The sequence below is a fragment of the Elaeis guineensis genome, chromosome 3 (assembly GCF_000442705.2).
Source record: "Elaeis guineensis isolate ETL-2024a chromosome 3, EG11, whole genome shotgun sequence".
In the NCBI taxonomy this organism is placed as follows: domain Eukaryota; kingdom Viridiplantae; phylum Streptophyta; class Magnoliopsida; order Arecales; family Arecaceae; genus Elaeis; species Elaeis guineensis.
Window position 1 is genome coordinate 112414328 of NC_025995.2, and position 23908 is coordinate 112438235.

General features: G+C 35.0%; 1 protein-coding gene across 5 annotated transcripts; it reads right to left on the bottom strand.

Annotated features, from left to right (window-relative positions):
* Positions 1-441: 441 nt before the first annotated feature.
* Positions 442-14659, bottom strand: LOC105040853 (NADPH:adrenodoxin oxidoreductase, mitochondrial). 5 transcript variants are annotated; one of them, XM_010917576.4, is made up of 14 exons: positions 14524-14659; positions 7855-7984; positions 7414-7518; positions 6278-6391; positions 6090-6143; positions 5266-5382; positions 3974-4083; positions 3790-3863; positions 3546-3607; positions 2769-2964; positions 2490-2553; positions 2282-2349; positions 2020-2165; positions 442-1199 (listed from the first exon to the last, which is right to left on the bottom strand). In XM_010917576.4, the coding sequence occupies exons 2-14, from the start codon at positions 7975-7977 to the stop codon at positions 966-968; spliced, it is 1467 nt and encodes a 488-aa protein (XP_010915878.1). In that variant the 5' UTR covers positions 7978-7984; positions 14524-14659; the 3' UTR covers positions 442-965. The 5 variants fall into 5 exon arrangements, with proteins under 5 accessions (XP_010915878.1, XP_029119129.1, XP_073110546.1 ...); XM_029263296.2 differs by having other exon boundaries at positions 6278-6421; XM_073254445.1 differs by lacking the exon at positions 14524-14659 and adding an exon at positions 9212-11663 and having other exon boundaries at positions 6278-6421.
* Between the last annotated feature and the right edge of the window lie 9249 nt (positions 14660-23908).

Sequence of the window (23908 nt, forward strand, 5' to 3'; positions counted from 1 at the left end):
GCGTTACCATGCCATTTCATCTGTTTTCCCACTATATCGTTCCCCAATAATTATCACAAAAACTTATGGTGATTAGTATTTTCTTTTGGTAAACCCATGGCAAGAACCTTTATTGACATAAAACAGTGATTACAAAAGGAAGCAGACCACGGAGTTAAGGACTTTACAACATAATAAGAAAGCCAGGACCAAAAACATACAGAAAAGTAAACACAGCTGATATTTATAAAATACAAAAGAAACCTGAACCCAACAGGCTCCAAAAATAAAGGTAAGACAACGCAACAAAGAGCGGGAAAGAGAAGTGATACGGTCATAGCAGCAAACAAACCCAGTGAAGCTAACGATGCGACCATAAGATTGTCCATTGTAAGGAAAAATACAGGCATCTGGAGGACGTAAACAAAGGCCACTAGACAACTTATATGCAGAGAACCGATCTTAGCATTGCAATCCGAGGAATTTAAGATTAAATTACGGTAGAATGACAAGCATTCAATATTCTTTTAATTCTACAAGAATCAATTTCTTGTACTCGGTAGCCCACTGATAAATGAAGCAAGATGAAGCTCGAGTAAATAGCCTTTTTCAACTTTAACTTATGTAGTATTAATCCTTCAATATGGAATAGCCAATATAAAAAGCTCTATAAACATGCCACTTGCCTCTGGGCTTTTGTGTCCAAATAACTTCGGTGGTGGTATGTTCTTCTTATTTGCCTTAACTCATGTAACCTCTCTTCAGGGATGACTCCCTATCGTGTAGCCCATGAAACCCAAAAATTAAGGGGTGGAGAAAAAGGGTGTGACCATCTGGAAAACAAAAATCAAAAGGACTTCTACAAACGGCCTACTACAAAAATTTGAATTTTTTGGTGCTGAGTCCCGTGTGTTTCAGCCAGTATCCTGCAGCACGTGCTTTGTTTCAAAATCCTCAAAAATAAGTTAGATATGTCTCTCTGCCCGTCATCCATCAACAGCCAGCAGCAGCTCTTCCCATGTCGTGATCTTCTTTCTCGGTTTGTTTCTCAGCTCACCCTCCATCCTTTCTTTCGTGTCTATCTTTTCCCATCCACTGAATGGCACAAATCTGGCATTCTTATTTTCTAAAACTTGGAGGAGCCCCTGTCTTCCCGGTTTGGGTGAGCCTGAACTGGGCGTGAGTAACCCATTCTTGAAATCTTCCAGGATGCTTGCAACCTGCCATGGTAACACCAGATATCGGTTATGCTGGGTCAAAATGTTGGAAAACAACAGGAAAACCCTGGGAGATCTCCCCAACAATTCAATCTTGAGAAGCAAACATTAAGTCCTTGATCTTAGGAGATTGGGTAGAAAAAAAATAAATGGATTAGGAATTAAATCTGCTCCTTATGAGATAAAGACAATAACCAGGAGTAATACAGAATTTCCTTTTTTTAGCACACTTTAATGTTCAAAAATAATTCACGGATTCTTTTTGGATGGTAGAAATATTAGACAAAATAAGATTGAATTGCGTAATAGCAATAGTAATTATTACATATTATGCCAATATACCTATCTGCATATTGCATCTTTTATTATAATTTTACCTATGCCAACAAAAGTTAGCCGTACTATATAATAATTCGTATTCTCTATTCAAATTAGTAAATGAAAAATTTAAGCACAATACTTTTCTATAGGGTATGTACACAAGAGAGAGACCCAAAGTGTTATCTGCGTAACAATTTTTGTTTTGGGATTTGCATATACATATATTTTCTTATAATTTTGTTTTGTCAAGGCCGCCCATTGTGAGATGTTTCCAGTGACGGAGCTTATACTATGACCATGTCATTTTCTATCATGGACTGCATCAGTCAACTTAGGTCAATTTTCATTATGAAAAGCTGAAAACTTACCGCCCCAAAGAAATTCACATGCACAAAATTCCATGTGTATAGTTTTAACTTGTAGAAATTCTAGTCTTTCTGAATGTCGCTACTATGTATTTCTGGTGACCCGTGGGCAATTGAATCATATCAATATTACTTACAGTTTCTTCAGCACAGTATAGATTTGTAGCAATGATCCCAGTCGGTCCTCTTTTCAACCAACCAGTAACATACAAGCCTTTCTCAACAATTGCATGCTCTGCCTGATCCAAGCTTAGAACTCTGCCTTTCATGTTAGGAACTACACCTGTTCAAAGCCATTAGTGAAACAATCACTTTCAGTTAGGCAATTAATTAAATGTCTTAGCTTAATGTAGGATATTATATGAACGGGTTTTGGTACTGCTAAAATTCACAGCTGACCTCTATATTCATCAAAAGGTAATCCATCAACTGGTACTGACTTGTAACCAACGCTTTTCAACACCAGCCTAAACACAAGAAGAATGTTGTAGTAGTTAAAAACCTGAAGTTAGCCGAAAGAAACACAGGCACTGAGAACCAAGATTACAAAAGCCGATGTGGTAGTAGCACACTTAAAATGACAGCACACAAAATTGGAAATACCCACCCACATTTGAGATCTTCAAACTGTCCGGTTCCTACTGCCACCTGTTTGCCAGAAGCACCATTTTCTGCATCGCCAAAAAGATCATGGTGATGGAAATTATGATAAAATTGTCATTAAAGCAACTCAATCAATTCTAGAACATAGACAGCAAATCTTGCACAGACTAAATTGTTAAAGAAAAGGAGCTCAGCAGCCAATTTAGAGAGTGTAACAAATTCTCACTAAAAATAAACATAGCAAAATATTAAAAACTCCAAGTATTAGTTCTGCAGATCCAACCTTTCAAACATGTCTTCTCAAGGCGCACACCGCTTACAGTGTTACCACTCTCTGAAGGCAAAAATCTGTCAGGTTTTCTGAAGAACATGAAGTGGAGTTCTCGCTGGCCAACAATATCATGTTGTTGATGGGAAGTTGCTGCTTTGGAAAATAACTCATAAACTCTTCGTTGTATTCTACCTTTCTTTAATTCTTCCTGGAATTAGCGAAAACACTGAGACATAAGCACCCTGAGGTTAGTGGGAAAAAAAATCATAGTAGTGGAGAAAATTAAAAGCAAGTTCATGCAATAGTGTTTAGAAGTGATTGGTAATGGAAGGGAAGAATTGGTATTGTAAAATTTACAATTTCAGCAACAAGCTGGAAGATCTTAAGGAATATATGTTATGAATAAGATGGCAAATTGCGACAACAAATATTTTTGAAAAAATAGTTGAATGCAGCAATGAAAATGATTTGGCAACCAGGGTTGAAAATTCTTTTTCATGATATTCTGGTTTAGATGGAAGAAGTTAATAATTCCAAAGTTTACCATACGATGAGCTGGACATCTACGCAATGAGTAAATCTGGAAAATTGCAAATAAATCTGACAGATAAAGCCATTTGTGAGTACAAGAACAGTATCACAAAATAAAAACAAATGTGGTCGTGGACAGGCAAGCATATCTGATTGAGCAATAAAACATCACTACATATGTTGTGAAATGAAAAATCAACTGAAAATCTCAGTCAATTACAACGTCTGTTTCATTGTCATAATATAATATAAGCGAACCTCGTCGGCTGCAGATGTAAGTAGGTCAGCTTTCTGGATGCAAACATGTAGATCTTTGATACCTGCATAAATCAGACAATCACATTCATGTAGGTGCAAAATAACACTGAAAGGAAACTCCTGGCAGGATCAATACATAACTTCAATAAAAATACATGCTTTCAGGATGTGCGATTCAATCATGCAAAAGACGGCTCAGATTATATTTTTTTCATAATAGTAAGTCCTGCAGGTTGAGTCATACCAAGAATTTCACGAAGTTCCTTTGCAGTGCAAGCTGCCTGCACTGGACCTCTTCTCCCAACCAAGTACACCTTCCTTTTTAGCCAGAATAAACAGAATCAAGATAGCATCAAAATGATGTGCTTTAGCAGAACTAGAATTAACAAAACTAATTCAATCATTGTTAGGTAGTTCAAACAACAAACCTTATGGTGCTCTCACGAAGGGAAGTTAAAGCATGCTCAGCGATATCTGTTGTTTCCAGTTCGTTTATAGGTCGCAAAAGAATACGAGCAACATCAAGAGCTACATTACCCTGAAGGTGACTTTATTTGGAAACTGTTGTAACTTCATTATAATGGTAACATTGGTTAAGGAAAAGAAAGCCAGATGCTGAAATCAGAAAAGTAAAAAAACTATCTTTCCAACGAATATCTATTGAGACCTTGTCTATTCACTACAACAATAAAAATCAACTTTCACTTGATGGTTAACTAACAAAATACTTTACAACATTCCACAAGGACATATTTAGGTTAGTCAAATTTAATGGTTTCCTACTCAGATTACCCTATGCATATGTTCAGAAGCTTATATATAACTCTACAACAAAATATGGTAATAAATGCAAACATAGAAAGCAAAGGGAGTTGACTTCATGTGCTTCATTTAGTTCACTGCAAGGCATAATCAACTAGAAAAAGTATGTACTATGACCTATGAAGCTGTTTGACAGTTCAGTAGTTTACATAGCAGGTGCAGTGATAAGAAGGTATCATGTAAGTCATAGGTATCAGAGTAACAGTAAACCACATACTCAGAGTTCAAAGGTCCAATTAAATACATACTATATGACATTCCTTCTATATGGAAAAAATGATGCAAAATAAGATAGTTCTTCCAAAACATTCCCAAACACATGAGACCTAGGAATCAAGGATAAGACATTAGCAGCCCCCATTCTGTAGTGTCCGAACCACTGTTATGGACTCATGGTAAACCTTTGCATCAGCACACATACAGGTAAAACACATAAAAGGATTTACTTTGATAAATAACCTGGTTTAGTGGATGAAGGCTGTCCATGGTTGACATGGTCACTTCTAAACAAAGCAGCAAATTGATATATTGGGAAAAAAATTTATCTGCTCCAAGTTTGTGGCTGGTCAAGAATTGCAGCATGATTTTTCCTTTCAGTGGTCTGAATTACACCCAATTACCTAAAGCTAAAGTTTTGTAAGTGGCTTGAATATAAGCAGAGCACATCAAATTAAACAACATCTTTATATAATAATATAGATTTGAGTACTATATGAAGAAAATAAAGTGTGAGAAACTAACAATATAATCAAGAAAAAGAAGTACAGCATCAATATTCTCGCAAAAAGGAAAAAAGGATTGGAAAATTATGACATCCTTTTGAAACTAGTATTGCAACCAATATTATCAAGTCTATATATGTTCAATTGATCCTTGCAAATATATCTTATGAACATACCTGACCAAGGACTACAGCTGTATCTGTGTTTTTCAAGTCAGGTGACACGTTAGAGCAGTCCGGATGCCCATTATACCACCATACGAACTCTCTAGCTGAGTATATCCCTCCCAAGTCCTACAGTATAGAAGCAAGGAGGCACAGAAGACATAAGAAACAGATTTTTGGACCCCTGATGAAACACAACAAAGGAATCTAAAAGTTAAGCATCAGTTCTCCAAGACTGCCCAAACAATCAGAATTGAAGAATTTAAAATAGCTAATGCACCGATGCAATAGCCTCAGTTGCAAAGATAATGATCCTAAAACCAGATTAAGGGCAAAAGGTTAAAAAATCTCAGCAATAATTCCAGTATGACTGGTTTTAATTTTGTAAGCTGGGCTGCTGGATGTTTCTTTTATCCCTTTTCCCCTCTTCAAGGTTAAGCTTTTAATTTTCTGCCTCTAGGTTGTGGTAGAGACAACAGCTCAACTCTCGATTTGAATATAACTTTCTAAAATAATACATAAGTTAATTCAAAAATAGCTAGTAATAATAAATCCAATAATGAAAAATATTGACCTTAAGCCTGGTCTCAGAAGTTCAAAATTTTGGGCCGCTCTCCATCAAGCATGTAGTAGAAAAATTCTTATATTTTCTGAGTCTGGGTATGTTAGTCATGGCGGTCTTGATTCCAAACAAAAGAGAGCAAAGATAACAACTCAACCTTAAGTTAATATATAAATTGTTACAAGGTGTGAGCAATCTGAGGACATCTACATATCAAAAATTTAAAAAAATCTTATCACAAGAAACAGCAATGGAAGTAACTGAGACAACTTACTTCTCCTGGCACACCAAGATATCTGTCACTCTCAGCACCATAAGCAAGCACGACCTGCTCATGAGTACGTACATCAGTCAAATTAAAGACTCAATAAAATAAAATAAAATAAAAATAAAAATAAAAAATATCAAACAATAAAGCAAAAATGAAGTTGGAGTGCTCAAGCTTGCAGTTTGGAAGCTTACTGCATCATACATCTTGCAAAGATCTGAGAGAGAAACAGTAGTTCCAAGATTTACATTTCCAAAGAATGAGCACCTCTCATTTGCAGCAACCCGAGAGAATTGGTTTACCACTATCTGTTTCCAAGTTTCTGGTAAGTGAGATAACTAAGAAACATTCAGAAACAAGCACACAATAATTCAACACAATTTATCAAAAATATGCAGAAGCAGAATCATCAAGCTTTATCCTAATTATTTGGTTTGATTTATCAATTTTGTGCTAGCAATAAATTATTATGATACAAAAAAAACAGTTTTAAGCCTTTCAAAGAAATGTATTATGTACTTATTTTCACATTGGCAACAATTTCTCCATATATAATAAGAACAAATGCAAAGTAAGATGCATAGAATGAGACCCTAAAGTAAACCAGATAAAATTACATATATGTGAGTGTCTGAATAAGCATGCATGCATGTCTATATGTGTTCAAAGATATATGACTGTATGTGTAAAAACAGGCAACCTTTTGGTTAAAAAAAAATTGTGGCCTCGGTGTTAACCAACCACCTAAAATTGCACTCCAAAAATCAGGCAACCATCACACTGCAACGGTCTAGCCAAACCGGCATTCTGAGGCCTGTCAACCACCTTTAGTGTCACCCACATGACCACCCAGAACAACAATGGTAAGAGCAATGAGCTGCAAATCTGGTGACCAAACTTGCCCCTTTAGATTGAGTCAAACACTAGTTCAAAACTCTCTGTTAGTTCCAACATTCTCTAACTTTGACCATGCGTCCCCTCTCTAATCCCATCTTGACATCCCATCACAAAGATGTACCAGAACTCTCAGCTAAAAACCAAAACTCTCTGTCCTTTTAGCCCCTTCACATGGTGCATCCCTTCCCCACAAAAGATCCAGCGTACCCTTCATTTTCAGGAAGAAAGAAAAAGATAAACATTACCTCTCTTTCCTCACATTAATTAAAGAAGAGACAAACATCACCCTTCATTATTCATGTTTTTCAGTTAGTTATTCTTAACCAAAAGCTACAAAGATCATAGTCGATGGATCATGTAAGTTCAAAATAACAAGATGTTAAATCAAAGGATCTTTCATAATGGATTCCTGAACTGAGGATCTGCCTCTCACCTTTGTTTCTGGATGATCTGGTGCCACCCCTGAACGAACTAATCCAAATGGTGTTGGCAACCGGTCTAGGATATCAACCTCCGCTCCATCAAGAGCCTTCAACATCTAGCATAAACAAATAAGAACAACTAAATATATATATAAGCATAGAATTTTGTGAGATCTGTACTTTTTTGAAACAAATGTTAGTCAAACCATTATCAAAATAATTCTCTTTTTCAGAATATTATCAAAGTAATTCTGTCTTGTGCCGTTGGTATATTTGAAAAGGCTAATTGTTTAGATTGGTTTAAAGGTGAAAATTTTGTCCCAACCTATGCAGTGTCTAAACTTGCAAGAATTTTATACACAATGCTTATACACAAAACCAAGAAGAAGCCAACAAGAATCCAACTTCAAAAGTCTGGATCCAAATTAACTAACAACAAGCATTTTAAATACCTTTTCAGCCGTGTAAAACCCAGCAGGGCCACTACCAACAATGCAGACACGGAGTGGGTGTGGAGTCAAAGAAGAAAAACCCCTTGAGATCAGCTTCCATCCATGAAGTAAAAGTTGTCCCATATTTTATCTGCAAAAATTTTATTTCATTAATTCAAAAGAAAACGGGAAAGAACATGATCTTTTATTAGTAGCATAATAATGAACAAAGAGAAGTGCTGCGGCTAGCAAACTGTCTTCAATCCTCAAGTCAACCACCATTAGTTTGCAGATTATTATACGAGTTACAGTCAAAGATGGTGCAAATTGCCTGCCATCTCCATATGGAATATGTCAAGCAAAAATCATTCACATGTCCCCAAGCTCTTAAATGACTCTGCTGTATGATTGATTGGTTTGAAAAACAAATTGCTTGTGAGATTTTGGTCACCTCGGTAAAGATTTGCTACCAATCAATACAGAATTCACAATTGGATGTCGGATGTTTCAAATTCACACCAACATATTCGTGCCAGAATATGGTTTAACATTTATAAGATTCCAATAAAAGAAAGACGTGGAAATATCCTAGTTTCCATGGTGATAGACTGGAAACGAAAGCTCAATAAGAAAAAAGGGGCCAAAATCTTGCAATCTAGTCATAGGCCATCAGTGATTTCTAGGTTATTTCTAGGTTTGAACAAAAAGACAGCACTTCAACTGCATGGAACAGAGCCAAGTTAGCAGCTTTTTGCTACTCCATCATCAAACAGTTCTGTATCGCTCATCTAGGAAATCCAACTGAGTTTTTTCTGGGAGATCGAGGTCCTCCCCAGAAAATGGGGTCTTGCGATAGGGTTATTAGGGTTCACAAGGCGAAAGACGGTAATGTTAGGGTTCGGATTGGTTTATCTGATCCGACATGGAGACGAAGTCCCAAGCTCAGAGATGATAGAGAGTTTGGAGAGAGCGATGATCGCAATGGATTCAAGAAGAGGAAGAAGGCGCAGTGGAGAAGGACCAAGAAGAACGGGGTTCTCACTTGAGAGAGGAGGCGGTTGAGTGATGGCGGTGCTTAGGTGCTGGAATTGGAAGCCACCAAGGCGGAGACGGTGGCCGCCGAGGGGCGTCGGGAGGAGCGGAGGTGTCGGGTGGGAGAGAACGAGGCATCCGATGGTCCCCTTCAACCAAGGCAACGACCAAGCCAGGCTATATCAAACCCGACAAGCCCGCCCAGATTGGGAAAAATCAAAGAAAAATAAGGGAATAGAGCACCCCTTTTCTCAACTAAATCCGATGATTTTCCAGCTGGTGACCACGATCTAATAGCTAAGCGTGATGTATATGATGATTACTCAATGAATTAGAGGGTTATCACCTGGCTTTGACGATGTTTGGCCGTTGTGGTTGTGGGTTGTGTCCGGCGAAGGCAAGCAAAGACACCGGCAAATCTTTAACTCAGGGCACTTTGGTCCTTGATGGGGAGGTTGGGGGAAGCTTCTTTTCTTTATATAGAGCCGGAGTAAAATGCCTAAGTCTCTCTTGGTGTCGGACTTCTCCAACAAAATTGGAAGGAAGTCTTCTTCTTCTTCCATCGCATATATACACACACACACACTAGCGTATAACCCCGCGCAATGCATGGCATGTGATTTTTTCTTGAATCAAAAAATTATATATTTTATATATTTAATGTTAAAAAAATTATAAATAAAAAAAATCCAACATAACATAAGAGACATCATAGCATCAAACTTACAATCTCTAATCTCGAAAATTTCTCCACCATCAAAAATCAAGTTGGATGTTTTTGATAGTGTCCAAGAAAAATTAATACTAACATTATTCTTATCGGTCTATATTAAACATATCTTAAATCTTGCATACTAAGAGATTTATAATTAAGTATCAACAACATGAAATAAATAACAAAATAAGTACAGCTATAAAATATAAAAAGATAATTTCAATAACAATCAATATAAAATAAGACGATGCTATAAGTTAAGTTTAGAAAATATCCTAACAAAGATACTAACAATAAGACAATGAAATTATTCATTACACTATAAAATACGAAAAGATAATTACAATGACAATCAATATAAAATAAGACAACACTATAAATTAAGTTTAGAAAATATCCTAAAAAAGAAGATGAGAAAAAAAATAACAATTCCTTTTATTTTCTTTCTTTGTTTCCTTTTCTTTAAATTCAAGAGAGGAAATGGAGAGAGAAGGTACTGAGAGGAGAGAGAGAAGAGAGAGGAAAACCCTCTCTCCTTTTTTTTCCACTTATTTTCTTTTCTTTTTTTTCAAGAGAAGAAAGGGAAGAGAGAGAAAAACCATCTCCTCTTTTTTTTCCCTTTATTTTCTTTTCTTTTTTCTTTTGTTCTTTTCTCTTCTTTTTCTTTTTCTCCTCGTTTTTTTCTCATCTCTTTTTCCATGGAAAACAGGGGAAGGGGTTGACCCACTTCCCAAGGTTGGACAACTCCTCTCCTCTGCATTTGAGTGGTCATTTTCCTTCATGCCCAAAAGGTAAACATAGTGAACTCGTCATTTGCCATAGGAATAGATATTGAACACAACAGTTTGAATAAATTCAAATATTCTAAAGCAGTTGAATGTCAAAATTGGCTACTTTTGATGGAGAAGATTTTACTCCTGAAATGCAATCCCAGGTGTGCTGTTCTTGGCCAAATGTTTTTAATCCACTTGATACACATAAACAGAAAAAATACTAAGAGGAGTAAACCATAGCAATTTGCTAATTATAATCTAAGAATAACTCGAATTTATCTTTCTTTTGTCTACCCATTTAGTTTTCTTAAACCACTGCTGACAGCGAGGCTCTATTTGTTTGCTGCCAAAGTGAAAGAAAAGAAAATACGCTGGGAAGCATCGTCTTTTCTGTTGTATGGTATTAAAAAGGAAATCATATAAAGAACAAATCGAAGGCTTCAATCAACTGAAAAAAAACTCAACTTTCTTGTCTTTTCTATTACTTTCTTCCGGTGATGTATCTGCTTCTTTCATTTTCTCGGCAACCAAACAAAGCCTTAATTAAAAATAGAGAAAGGCTCCTAAATAACAACACCAGCAAAGAAATAATCAAACCAAAAAATTTTGATATTAGGTAAAAATCTTCTTTTTTTTTTGGTGTGTGTGTGTGTGTGTAGAACATGAGAACTTTGTCCAAAGAAATGATCCAAGCCCAAGAGGAAAATTCATTACATCAATTAAAAAATTGGAATCAAAGTCTGAACGATCTTTCACTAATTTAGATAGAAAAAGAGAAAGGCATACATAAGAGAGAAAAAGATAAATCCCTAGAAAAAGGAATCAACAGTGAATCACCGACGAATGCTCAATGGAAAATCCAAATAATAGAAGAACTGTCGCCGGCGACAGACAGAGTTTCGAGGTAGGGCGACGAGGGAAAAAACATGTTTCATAGACACAGGATCCTAGGATTTTGCTGCCCTAGGATCTCTTTTCCTAGCCGAAAATGGAGAAGAGGAAAACTCCCAATCTTCCTCCGCCCCACCTCATGTGTGGGTTTAAAAATCCTTTTTTAAAATTTTTTCCTGTTGCTTTGCGATTCGTGCCGCAGATCTCTCCTCAGTGTGTTGGCGAGTCAGAGCGCTTTTTTTCACTCTCCCTTAGGCCACGTAGCTGCCTCTCTCCTTTCCCAAGACCCCACACATCAAATGGAGGCCTCTCCATGAGAGGCCTCTGTTTTATACAATATAATATCTAGTATTTTTATTAACTGATGAACTTACGTACATGCTAATCTTCAGCTACCATAACCTCTTCATTTAAACTGAAAATATAAATATCAAAAAATTTTATTAGAATATTACTGAATTGAGTTCCATAACAAAATATGGATCAAAATTATTGAAGAAATAAATCATAATATTAAATATTAAATATTTAAATATTATATATTAAATCTTAAAATCAATCAATAATCCATAATTTTAAATTTATTTTTCTAATTATCAATTTTGTAAACCAATTAAATATATGTATATATATTATAATTTCATACAACCAAAACCATCAACTTTATTTATATTGATCTTTGGATATTTTTTGAACCATATATAACATATTTAAATATGGAATCCTAAAATTAATCTTAAAAACTAAAAAAAATACTTTTTTATGAATTAGTGTCATCTAATTAATACAATCAACTTTTTTAATCTTCTAATTTTTTTCACCTGTATATAATAAATCTAGACATTTTATACGTTTGGACATAAATGCTTAAAATTGATATAAAAATACAAAAAAAAATCATGTTAAAATACAACGCATTGGTCTGAAAATGCAATGAGCCAATCCCACATCTAATGTTACAGTGAGCTTAGGAATAATAGTCGGATGGATTTTTTCGAATATCCAATCCATCTCGAACTCTAATAGGACTTGTTTAGCAATACTCAAATAGGAAAAAGATGACTTAAGAGATAAAATATAGCTAACAGATATTATGTCTTGCCTTCATCCATCCCTCTACTTATAGCAAGTGATAGATACCTTTAGGTTGCATTCCAGCGTTAGGTTGTAATGAAAGTTTCTTAACCTATTTATTCCATCAATTTAGCCAAACAATCATTTGTGAAGCTAGATTAGATCACTTCTTCTCAAAGACAAAATAAGTTTTTCGAAAATATGGTATGTAGTAAAGCTAATTATTGTTATTGTATTGATTGTACCAAAAATTATCAGCATAAATATTTATTATAGCTCTACAATTATAACATGCTTTATACCACCAATCATAGAAGATATCAATTGATTTTAAGTTTATCTTGCATATAAATTTCATCCCCTAAAAATAATCAAATAATATAGAATTTTTTGAGGATGCAAGTTATTGGACATAATGAAATATTATTCCGCACTTGAAATATTATCAATCTAATCCTAAACCAACTCCTAGTTGAACCAACAATATACTCAAACTCAACTCAAAAAAATAAAAAAACTCCATATTTTAATCTAACCTTGGCCATTGATTTTCAAGTCTAATTTGTAGGATAATACTTAACCAATATAGCCCAACATGTCTCGAGCAAACCCAATCCCATAAACAAATTATTTATTATTAAATATTAAATCTTAAAATCAATCCACAAATATAATCCATAATTTTTTATTATTTTTTTAATTATTAATTTCTTAAACCAAATAATATGTATATATCTATTTTATATAATTGAAACTATCAACTTTATTTATGATGATTTTTGGATGTTTTACAAACCATATACAATAAATTTAAATATTTCTAAATGTTTTAATATAGAATCTTAAAATTAATCTTAAAAACTCAAAAAAATCTTTTTTTAATGAATTAGTATTATCCAATAAATACAATCAACTTTATTTTTTAAATTTTATAATTTTTCATCCTTAATTAATAAATCCAGATATTTTATATGTTTGAACATAATTTTTTAAAATCCATTTAAAAAATTTTTAAAAAAATCGTGTTAAAATACGATACACAGGTCCAAAATTACAATGGACTAATCCCCCATCTAATGTTATAACAGTAGTTGAGCATATTTTTTTCAGATACTTGATCCATCCCGAACTTTAATAGGATTCGTTAGCAGTATCTTATAAAGTTTAGGATAGATTTGAAATTTAAAATTAAAATTCATTCAAATTTGGAGTGAGTTTGAGATTTATCCTCGGATACCTATCAATCATCCAAACCAAATATATGTACATAGTCGTAGGGTCTGAAGATTTGATGTCTTGATTTTTGGTTAGCCTAACAGCCTAACCACCTTACACCTTAGTAATATCCTAAGTAAGCAATTACAGGTTCAATAGTTTATTGCTGCAAGCAACACAATGAGACCTGATTTTCATATCCTCATCTTTTATATGCTGAAAAGCATTCAGAAAAAGCTTCAACTCCATTAAAGGACTCCAAACACAACCTATTTGGTCAGGCATCAAATCTACATATATCAAAGCACCATATTCCTCAAATTAATAAAATAGATGTGAGCTGATAAGAAGTTAAACATGCTGGCAAGGAGGCAAACATCACAACCATCCTCCCGCGGTCCCACCCGATTGAGACTCCTGAGACCAGGAAAAACGGGGAAGAACCAGGGGAAAACATGAAAGAAAAATCAACAAAAATAAAGGAAAGACGGTAAAAATTAAAAGGTAAGACCTTTTCCACATAGATTGATCTTTTTTTTTTCTTCTCTTCATTTTTTTGCATTTCTTTCTCCTTTTCGGAGATCTGCGGGAAGGAGACCACCTAAGGGAGATGGGAAGGGTTTCTCAGGTTCCGATTAGGGTTTATTCTCAAGCATAGGGAACATAAGAAAATCAATGAAAAGAAGGGAAAGACGAAAAACTCTTACCTCGTCCTACATAGATTGATTTTTTTTTTTGGCTTATTTTTCTTTTCATTTCTTTCTCTTTTTCCGTCTTTCCTTTGTTTTCGTTCATTTTTCCTATGTTTTCCCCAGTTTTCCCTTCAGTTTTTCCATCTTCATGAGTCCCAACCGGGTGGGAGGCTTGGAGTGGCCGAATAGGAAGCTTAGACGGTGGCTGGGGTTTTGTGTTGGGTAAGTCTTTTTTTTCTTTCCCTTTTTTCTTCTTTTCATTTCTCTCTTTTTCAGAGATCTATGGGAAGGAAAGCACCTGAGGGAGATCGGAGTGGAACGCCGACGCCGGTGACGAGACGATGGGGAGGAAGGCGACGGCGGAGACCAGCGGGAGATGGCCGCGAGGAGAGCAGAGACGAGGTCGGGGAAGGCGACGGCGGAGACCGGTGGGAAGTGGCAGAGAGGCTCGAGAAGGTTCGATATATATAAATCACTTTTTGGGTCGGAACCAAACTGCTGGGCCAGTCAAGTGGACGAGGCCCAGCTAATTGGGCTGAGTTGTTACAAAAACAATCGCAAGGCCTAGTTGAACAGGTTCCCGAACTCTTGGTCCAGTTCCATTCCTATATAAGGTTGCACAAATGCATCCTCAAAGCTTCAGGCTTTGGCCTCATCAGACTAAGACCTTGTGTGTACCCTTTCTCTCTTTTCTGCTTTATTTATGTTTAATTTTTTCTGGATGTCCAGAACACTAATGAAGTTTCACTAACGCAGAAGGAGATACTTGGCAACAACTTGGTTACTCCAATTAATTTTTACGAACCCTTGACACAGAAACTGATTTGCATAAAAAATGGAGGCCCAAAGTTCAACTGATCAACGTAATCCTAATATAGTTTGATTGATGTTCGTGGCATGGCATGTTTTAGAAGTTATAAGTTATGATCGATGTAAAACGGGTCTGATTACAATTGTAGATTATGAAACAATATCACAAGATAAAGAGAAAATCTATGCATACAGACCAATCAAATTTGATGACCAAAAACTTATGTTGACATGGTAAAGCCAATGGAGCATTTGACGCTATCACAAACCACAAATAAGCACGCAGTATCTATGAATCCCTACCAATCCAAGGTGTCCAAAAATTGAAACATGTAAAAAAGGCAAAAGGACGCATGAAAAAATTCCATATAAAATCCATCAACAGCCATGTCGCATCAAATCACTATCATGCATCCTTTTCAGCGAACATCGTAGATTACATGCCAACGAGTGGAGCCGCCATGCCGGAATACATTCTTTTGCTTGACACGAGCTGCCCACCAACTCATCCTCTTTTGTCCCTGGCATGATTTAACAGCAGCTGCATCCCAGTACTCCGGCCCCAGCTCTTATGTTACATGAGTGTTACTTATGCATGTATGGCCTTCGACACATGTACATGGGAATCGATGTGCATATATATATATATATATATATATATATATATATATATATATAGGCTACCATCCTAAACTTCAGCTAAATGTCAGTTGCTCATCAGTTGATTTTTTTTTTCTTTTCCCCTCACTCGAATAGATGTTTCTCAGGAAATATTATTTAGGAAATGAATGCAACAAGCTCGGTGTTACATGTGAGAAACATTGAAAAGTATATCTAAATTATGACGAATAACAACTGGGAATTGAAAAAAAAAAAAAAAAAATCATAACATGTTAAAATAGATCGAAAAATTGATTAATATTTTTGTATGGTTTCTCAAACATTTCTCTTGATGGTGTAGAACTGGACACTGATCAATATATGACGTCCAAGAGCCCTTTCCTCCGGAGGAAAATTTTAAATGAAGGGAAAGTTACAGTAGATGATTGGTGGGCAGTTTGAGCACTTTCGGCGGATCAGTGGATCTTCTAAATGAGACAAGTGAGGCAGGCCTTAGCCATCATTTCATTGTTGATTCTAAGCAAGGTTTAGCGAAGTCAACTCATGAACCACTGCCTTCTGCTAAGTTTATGGGTCCTGTAGGTTTGGTTCCAAATGGATGAACATATTAATTAAAAAAACCTATGGTCATGGAGGAGAGAAAGCATCATTACGTGGAAAGAGTGGGAGATGGGGTATTTTTAATTGGATGAGATGCATAATGGTCAAGAAAGTTTTCAATTGCTAGAGAACAAATTGCTCTGGGGCTAGTACGAGAGCCAGTCATATATCGTCCTCGATAGGGTCTATTCTTGTGAGGAAAAGGTTGAGGGAGAGGCTTGTGACTTGAGAGTACTTGGGGAGCTTTTATTTTTCGTAGTTTTTTTTTTTTTTTTTTGATGTAATTTTTCGCAGTAATTTTTTTGTGGATGGGATATATTTTGAATGCAAACATATATATGTTGGTGAGAAACCGATTGCAGATGGCATGAATGGCAGTAGTCCCTCATTTGATGCGAGACCTGCATGAAAGCTACGCGGTCCTGCGCATCAAACAAGTGTTTTATTTGATCAACATTTTATGTAGGTTTAGAGATGCTCTTGGATTGAGATTAGGAGAACTGGTACAACTAAATACGTGTTGGGTTTGACTTGAATCTGATACCTAGAGAGATGGTTTTGGAAGTGTATTATATGGTGGTCCTTCCGAGAGGAATTACCGCCTGACTTTGAAGATTACTGAGAAGGATCCTTCTGGTTTTACGAAAATTACTTCTCATGAAGAATTCTACATTTTGCTTTCATGGGTTGGTAAATCTTGCACTCCGCCCCAACCCTCAAAGGAGGAGGAAGGAAAGAAAAGAAAACATCCAAATTGAGTTTATAGTTATAATATTGGTCAAATATAGGAATAAGTTTCAAGAGTATATACTGATGCACCGTAAGATATATGTATTTCATGTTTGTAATTATAAATAAAGTCATTACAATTAACTCCAATAGTTACTGAACAGGAATGGTGTTGAATGCGATAGAACTGAAAGGTGAGGGAGAATAACTCAATACCAAAACGTTAACTGTCACCGTTGACTATGGATTTTATTGAAAGATGAGCTCCTTCACTTTTATAGTATTTGAATATCCGGTCTTACGTAAATATGATACAGGCACGTATATAAGGTTGGTGAAAGCAGGTGGCTCAACATATTTGGAGGCCTAACGTGGAGCATGCAGGTGGGATCGGAACCGGGATGATGGGATCCTGGACGGCCAGAAGTGGAGGCGTGGAGGCGGAGGCTGGACCGCGACTGGACTTGGAGGCGGGACCGGGACGTCGGAGACGGGATCGGGATGCTGGGATGCGGTCACTGATGGAGCGTGGAAGGTCTGGAGGCGGGACCGGGACGCCGGAGGTGGAGGCAGAGGCTGGACCGCGATGCTGGATGCGAGCGAGCGGGGGGCCTTCTGGGGGCGGGGGCCTAAGGTAAGGGCTTCGGTGGCCTTACCCTTCAGCTGCCCCTGGGTGAAAGTTTTTTTTTTTTTTTGATAAAGATGGGAGTGATGCTTTTCAAAAATATTAATGATTGATCCGAACAATGTTTATGGTACATTAATTGAGTATGTATTTAAAATTATTCTCTATTTATTCGCATCTAAGCTAAGCTTATATGATTTGTTAGAGAAGATGATGACCATGGAGCATGAGGACAAGCTTATAGAGGGAGAGACATTACTCTCCAAATTAGACAAAGCATGACTTCAAGGACATATGATCCCTTGAATGGTCCCATCTTGAATCGGGGCAATATAGAAGAAAACATGGGATTGTTTTCTTGCAAAACTCTATTTATTTATTTATTCTACAGGGAAACTAGATGGCATGATGTGCTTTTCGTTGTCATGTCATGAGAACAAGGTATCACCTAGGAGAAGGGTACATCTCGCCTTCAAATTAACTCTGTAACCACATCGCTGCAAGTTGGTAAAATAATTTTCAGGAATTCTATCTAATCGGAAATGTTAATCAATAAAAAAGAGGCGAGTTATTAGATTTACATCTCGCCTTCAACTCCATAGCCACATCGCTACAAGCTGGTAAGATAATTTTAAGGAATTCTAACCAACTGAAAAATATATTAATCAATAAAAAGAGGCGGGTTATTAGATAATCAAGTAACTTCATATGTTGGTCTCAAGTACCGGGCATGTATGGTCCAAGTGAGGAAGAGTTTAGAGAGCTATGAACTTGCATCTCATATATTTTATTAATCTTTTTAATAATTCATGTAACTCAGAGTTATGCCTTTATTTTGGTCCGGGCACCCTGTCAATTCACTTTGAACCATTTTTTGATTGGTCTAAAATTTTCTTATACTTTGAAAAATTAGAAGAAAAAAAATGAACCTGATTTAATATCCCAAAAATTCTTATTTTAAAGAAACACAAAAAAGCAGAAATAATTTATCTACAATATTTATGTTTTTTTTTACCTATATTATATATATATATGTATTTATGTACATGTGCTTCATTATATATATTAAAGAATCTAAATATCCGCTCTCAACTTTACCAGTGGTAGAAGACTCAACGCTCAAAGTGAGCTTTCACAATTTGTAATAAGAGCCGGAGACATAAGGCTCTTATATTAAAAATTATCAACGAGACAAGAAATTACCAACATGCATATTAATTACAACTCTAATACATTTTATTTATACTTTATCTCACATATATTGCAGATGCTGGGCGAATATTTTTTGAACTTATTTGATTTATGAAATTTTTTTATAATATTATTTTTAAAAAATTAATTTTTTAAAATATGATGTTTGAAAAAATGATTTTAGTACGTTTAACTGATCTTAAAAATGTAATTTATTTTAGAGTAACATATATTTGATTGAGCATTTATTTTTTTAAAAAAATTATATAAAATATTTATTATATTCTTAATATAAAAAAAAAATCTTATCCCATTTTATATATTATTATTATCTGTAAATAAAAAATTATGATAATTAAAAATATTTTTAATTATATATCACGGTGAAGAAAGGTTTGAGATGTTGTGATAAATAGGTTCATTTTAGTCTTATATCTTTTGATGGCTTAAAATAATATTTTTAATTTTTTTTTAAATTTTTTTATATAAAATTTTGTAAAATTTATGCTATATATATGTATATATATATTGTGTTGATCACACTTTCTGCCAACCGGGCGAGCCCTTTATTTATTTATTTTTATTTGGGATAACTGACTTGCCAAACTATGATAAAAGGAGCAGAGGAATCACACCTTTGAAGGCACATCATTACGCTCAGTAGAGCAATTATGCCGCGGGGAAGAGCGGGGCGTTATTTAGGTGCTCAAAAAATAAATTATTCCATGAAACACGCGAACAGGAACCGATGACTCATGCATGATGCATGCATGACGTATGACGAAAAAGATAAATTTTCTTTTTTCAGAAAAACGCAGAACAAAATACCCACAATAATTGAAGGAAACGTGTCCATTTCTCAGAGGATGAGGGGAAAAAAAAATTGTCAGGCGTCAACCTGGAGATCAGCCGCGACAATTCAGACGCCGCTGGTCCCACCAGGATGGGCCCCACTCGTGTGTTCCTCCTCTCACCCCTTTCGGCCTTTTTCCAGCGAACGGCACACCAGCGATCACCAGCCTCCATTCTCTCTCTCTAGAAGTCTCCTTTCAGCCAGTGCTTGCTCGCGTTAACGCCTGCGGCGACCTGCACTCGCGCCAACTCCAGCCGGTGGTTCCTGGGGATTCATGGGAGAGATATTTTGGTACGCCAAATCTCCAGGGTTTCGGTTATACCTTTCGCGCGAAAGCATGATTCGCCTTCCGTGACGTCAACCGCTGGATAGCCCAACAGCTACTTTGAGATCTGTGCACAGATGGATGAAAGAAAAGTTAGAAATATCTTAAAAAGACATTTGATATGAGGCGATCCATCTAGGATCAAGAGTAATATGAGTAAAGATGGTAATCCTACGTGACGATGATTTCAAATCACTCCATCTTCTTGAATCACCATCCAACATGATGATAGAAAATCCGTTTTCAAACGGATATCCAACATTACTCCATCGCAATGAATCATGATGATCTGATATTAAAATACGTTAACCAAAATATCTTCATGATCCAAGAGACTTCTGGAGATGATAAACTATTTTTTTGTCGATTGGAGTTGAGGTGTCTTTTCTGCATGAGTACTTGGGGCGTTATTTATGAAAAAAAAAAAAAAATTTTCTTCTCTCGCCATAGAAAGAGAAAAAAAATTTATTTAGTTTTGATCTTAAAATTTTCTTTACCCTCATCCCAATCCAACTCTTCAAAAGAGCGTGACTCGAAGCGACGAATCTAATTAAATACTATATATTTTTTCAATCTTCAATCCAACTAAAGTGCCATTTTTCATGTGAGTGCTGATCTTGTACCAGTGTAGTGTGATAAGCCAGTCATCAAAGAGGAGTTGGTTGGGCGTCCCTTGTCCTGGAGTAGCAAAAAAGTGCGCTATATGTTATTAGCTAGTCAATTTATTCAGTAGATAACATAAAAAAAAAAAAAAATTATCTAAGATATGTCAAAGGTATTTTTGATATTATATGATCGGTGATCTTGGATTTCTGTAGCATACCAAATAAGTTGTTTGTACATACATAGAGATCTTTAATCACTACACTATGACAAATCAAACATAGTGATATTAGATCACTAGATATTAGATCACCTCAAGATTTGGATCATCGGTGATCTTAGATCACCATAGTGATCCTAGTTAAGTCACTAAATGCCCCCTAAGATCTCTGTAAGATATGATGCGGTAGTTGACATGAAAAATATTGATATTGTTGGCAATTAGATAACATTTGCACATAATTTATACTATTTTTAATATTTTTTTGAAATCAATAAGACCACGATGCCAACTTTGAAGATTTTATATATGATTTCAAATAAAAATTCAGATTCCAACGAGATATCCTGCGAGATATTGAGATATGGTACTATTTCATGAATTAAAATAGAATCATTCCATTAGCATCCCAGCATCCTGATCGAAAAATTTTGAAACATCTTCTATCCCAAGTATCGGAACAAGACAGGATAATGATGCACCATGTTGCATAAAAAAATCCAGATAGTTTCGTCCTATGAAATTTAAAATTTTAATTTCAAAAAATAAAAATAATTCATTATACATATTACAAGGATTAATTTTTTCTTTCAGATATTTTTAGAGATAAAAATAAAAGGCAAAAGCAATATCACATGGTCCCTAAGTTATTACTATGATAAGTTCTTTTATGGATAAAAAATTTATTTGAAAACTTATATTTTTCTAGATAAATATTTTTAGATAATATTTAGATAGAAAAATAATTTATCTATGCTATTTTATGCATGAGAACGTGACTTCAAAATTTATTACTCATATTTTTTTGCATTACTAATTTTTTAGATAAATTGCTAAAATTTATTCATATTTTTCATAATATTTTTTATACTTTTTAAGTTTGAAAAAAAAATAGACAACCAAATTATTAGGTATTGAATGAGAAGGTATTAGAAATGAAGATGGGACATATTAGGAATAAAACTAAATATTTATTTTACTAATTGACAGAAAATAGTTTAGTCACTCTCTATATGAATAAGATTTTTTTTTATTTAATGGATAAATACTATCCATAAAAAAATAATTTATTTATTTTAAAAAATATGAAAACATAAATAAATTGGTTAATAGAAAAGTTGTCCTTCTCCAATCCCACATTTATTTGATGTAAGTATATACTTAATTTTATTATTGTAGGAAGAAATTGGTGAGCTCAACCAATTTTATTAAGGCAATGAAAACAAAATTTCAAAGAATATAAAAATAAACACCCAAAAAAAAGAATTTATAAATATCTGCGAGCGTGCGTGTGTGTTTACAAGAAATTTCTATATTGCAAATTGTTCCTATAAATTATTTTTTCCAAAATAATACATGTAATAAATGCTTATTTTGCAAAAGGTAAGGGACCTAAAATATAGTGCAATATCCACTTGACGTAATTAGGTCCTACTTGGTTTCCATGGGACGTTATCCGTGCAATAAGATTATCGAGTAAGTTTTTTAAATTTAGAAAAACATGGTATCTAAGTATTTCGTGAAAAATTGAGGCAGCTCAGCTCACAGCAGCAAATTTTTATCTTCCGGAGAAAGGAAATAAGAAAAAGTACCTTAGAGACGTATCCTCCATCCTGAGCAAATGGGCCAGTTTAGAATAGATTAGCTACGAGACTTCATTTTAACTCACTAACCTTACCCTCTTTTTAGAGTTTTTTCTTCCTTTTTTTTTCCATCGGTGCATATGTGATCGTAGGTATGTTGGTATATCACGGAATTGAATATAATGGTAGACCAACCAATCAAAGCTTATCATAAAGTCTTTGCCCGATCAATTAGTATCCACTATGCGTCTGACCTAGAGGAACATTGTAATTCCAAAATCTTCACCTGATTAGTGACCGCTTAGTCATAATCATAAATAAATGATTTCCGTAATCATGGGGCGAGATTTGTGGCATGTGATAGGCGAACGTATCAGATAGGCGAGGTCTTCATGATATGCAACTAGCTATCAAAAATAATTGATCTATACATCTAAAATCTTTGGTGATGGATACCAACACTCATCTATATGAACCAATCCGAGAGGACTTTAAAAATGGTTGCTCCCGAGTTCTCAAATGTTTGTATTGTCATTTTGCCACTCTTACAATATCTTCACTATTCTTTAAGAATCAGTCTAACTTAGATATCAGATGATCATATTGGACATTCTTCAACAAGAGGACTTCTTAATTTTTATGCAATTTCACATTGGATCTGAAGTTGGTATGACACTTAGAGCATGGTTTCCCCTACGTTACCTCACCTCAAGAGCGATTCGTGTTGCGGTGTTAACCATCCAAAGTAGAAGCTTCACATGTGCGATGTCACAAAAATTAGTTGACCAAGACATCTTGGGGGAGAATTAAATAAAGATCTATAGCTAACAGAACATGGGCAAGTGGAATATGCCCTTTTTTATTCTAAAGGAAAATTGTGGATGTATGATGCACATTATTTCTCTGCACATCTATTTTTTTAGCTCATTCACTCTACCTTTCTGATCTTTGCTAAAATTATTGATAGGGGTCCATATCTTTCAATTATAGTGGACTATTATTTTTGGCACAATAACAACTATCAAAAGATACCACTACTCTTTGCTCAAAAAGATACCACTGGCATGATGCACATGAGAGGGAATCTTGACATGCTTAGAAGCAAAGGTGGATAAGATTTCATACAAAAATAATTTGCAGGACCTTCTGTAGAGTCCCTTTAGTGAACAGTAATGATTGTTTCATTCTTGGATCTGGATAAGACCCAGGAAGCTATCTTTTCTTCTCTTCTGTTTTTTGAACCAGAATACAAGAAAATCTAAGAGAACTAGTCAAAAATTTTTGGACCAAGAATGACTTATTCACTATTGACTCATTCTACATGTTCCTTAATTATGTTGGTCTGAAATATTCTTTCTCAAAAATTTTTCGGCAAGAGCCAATATCTAAAAAAATGAAAATTTTCTTGTAGTTGGCAACAAGGAATAAGCTATATACAGGAGAAGTTTTTGTGAGAAAATGTTAGAATATCAGCTCCGAATGTGTACTATGTGGCTCGAGTTCAGATTCAAGCATTCACTTAT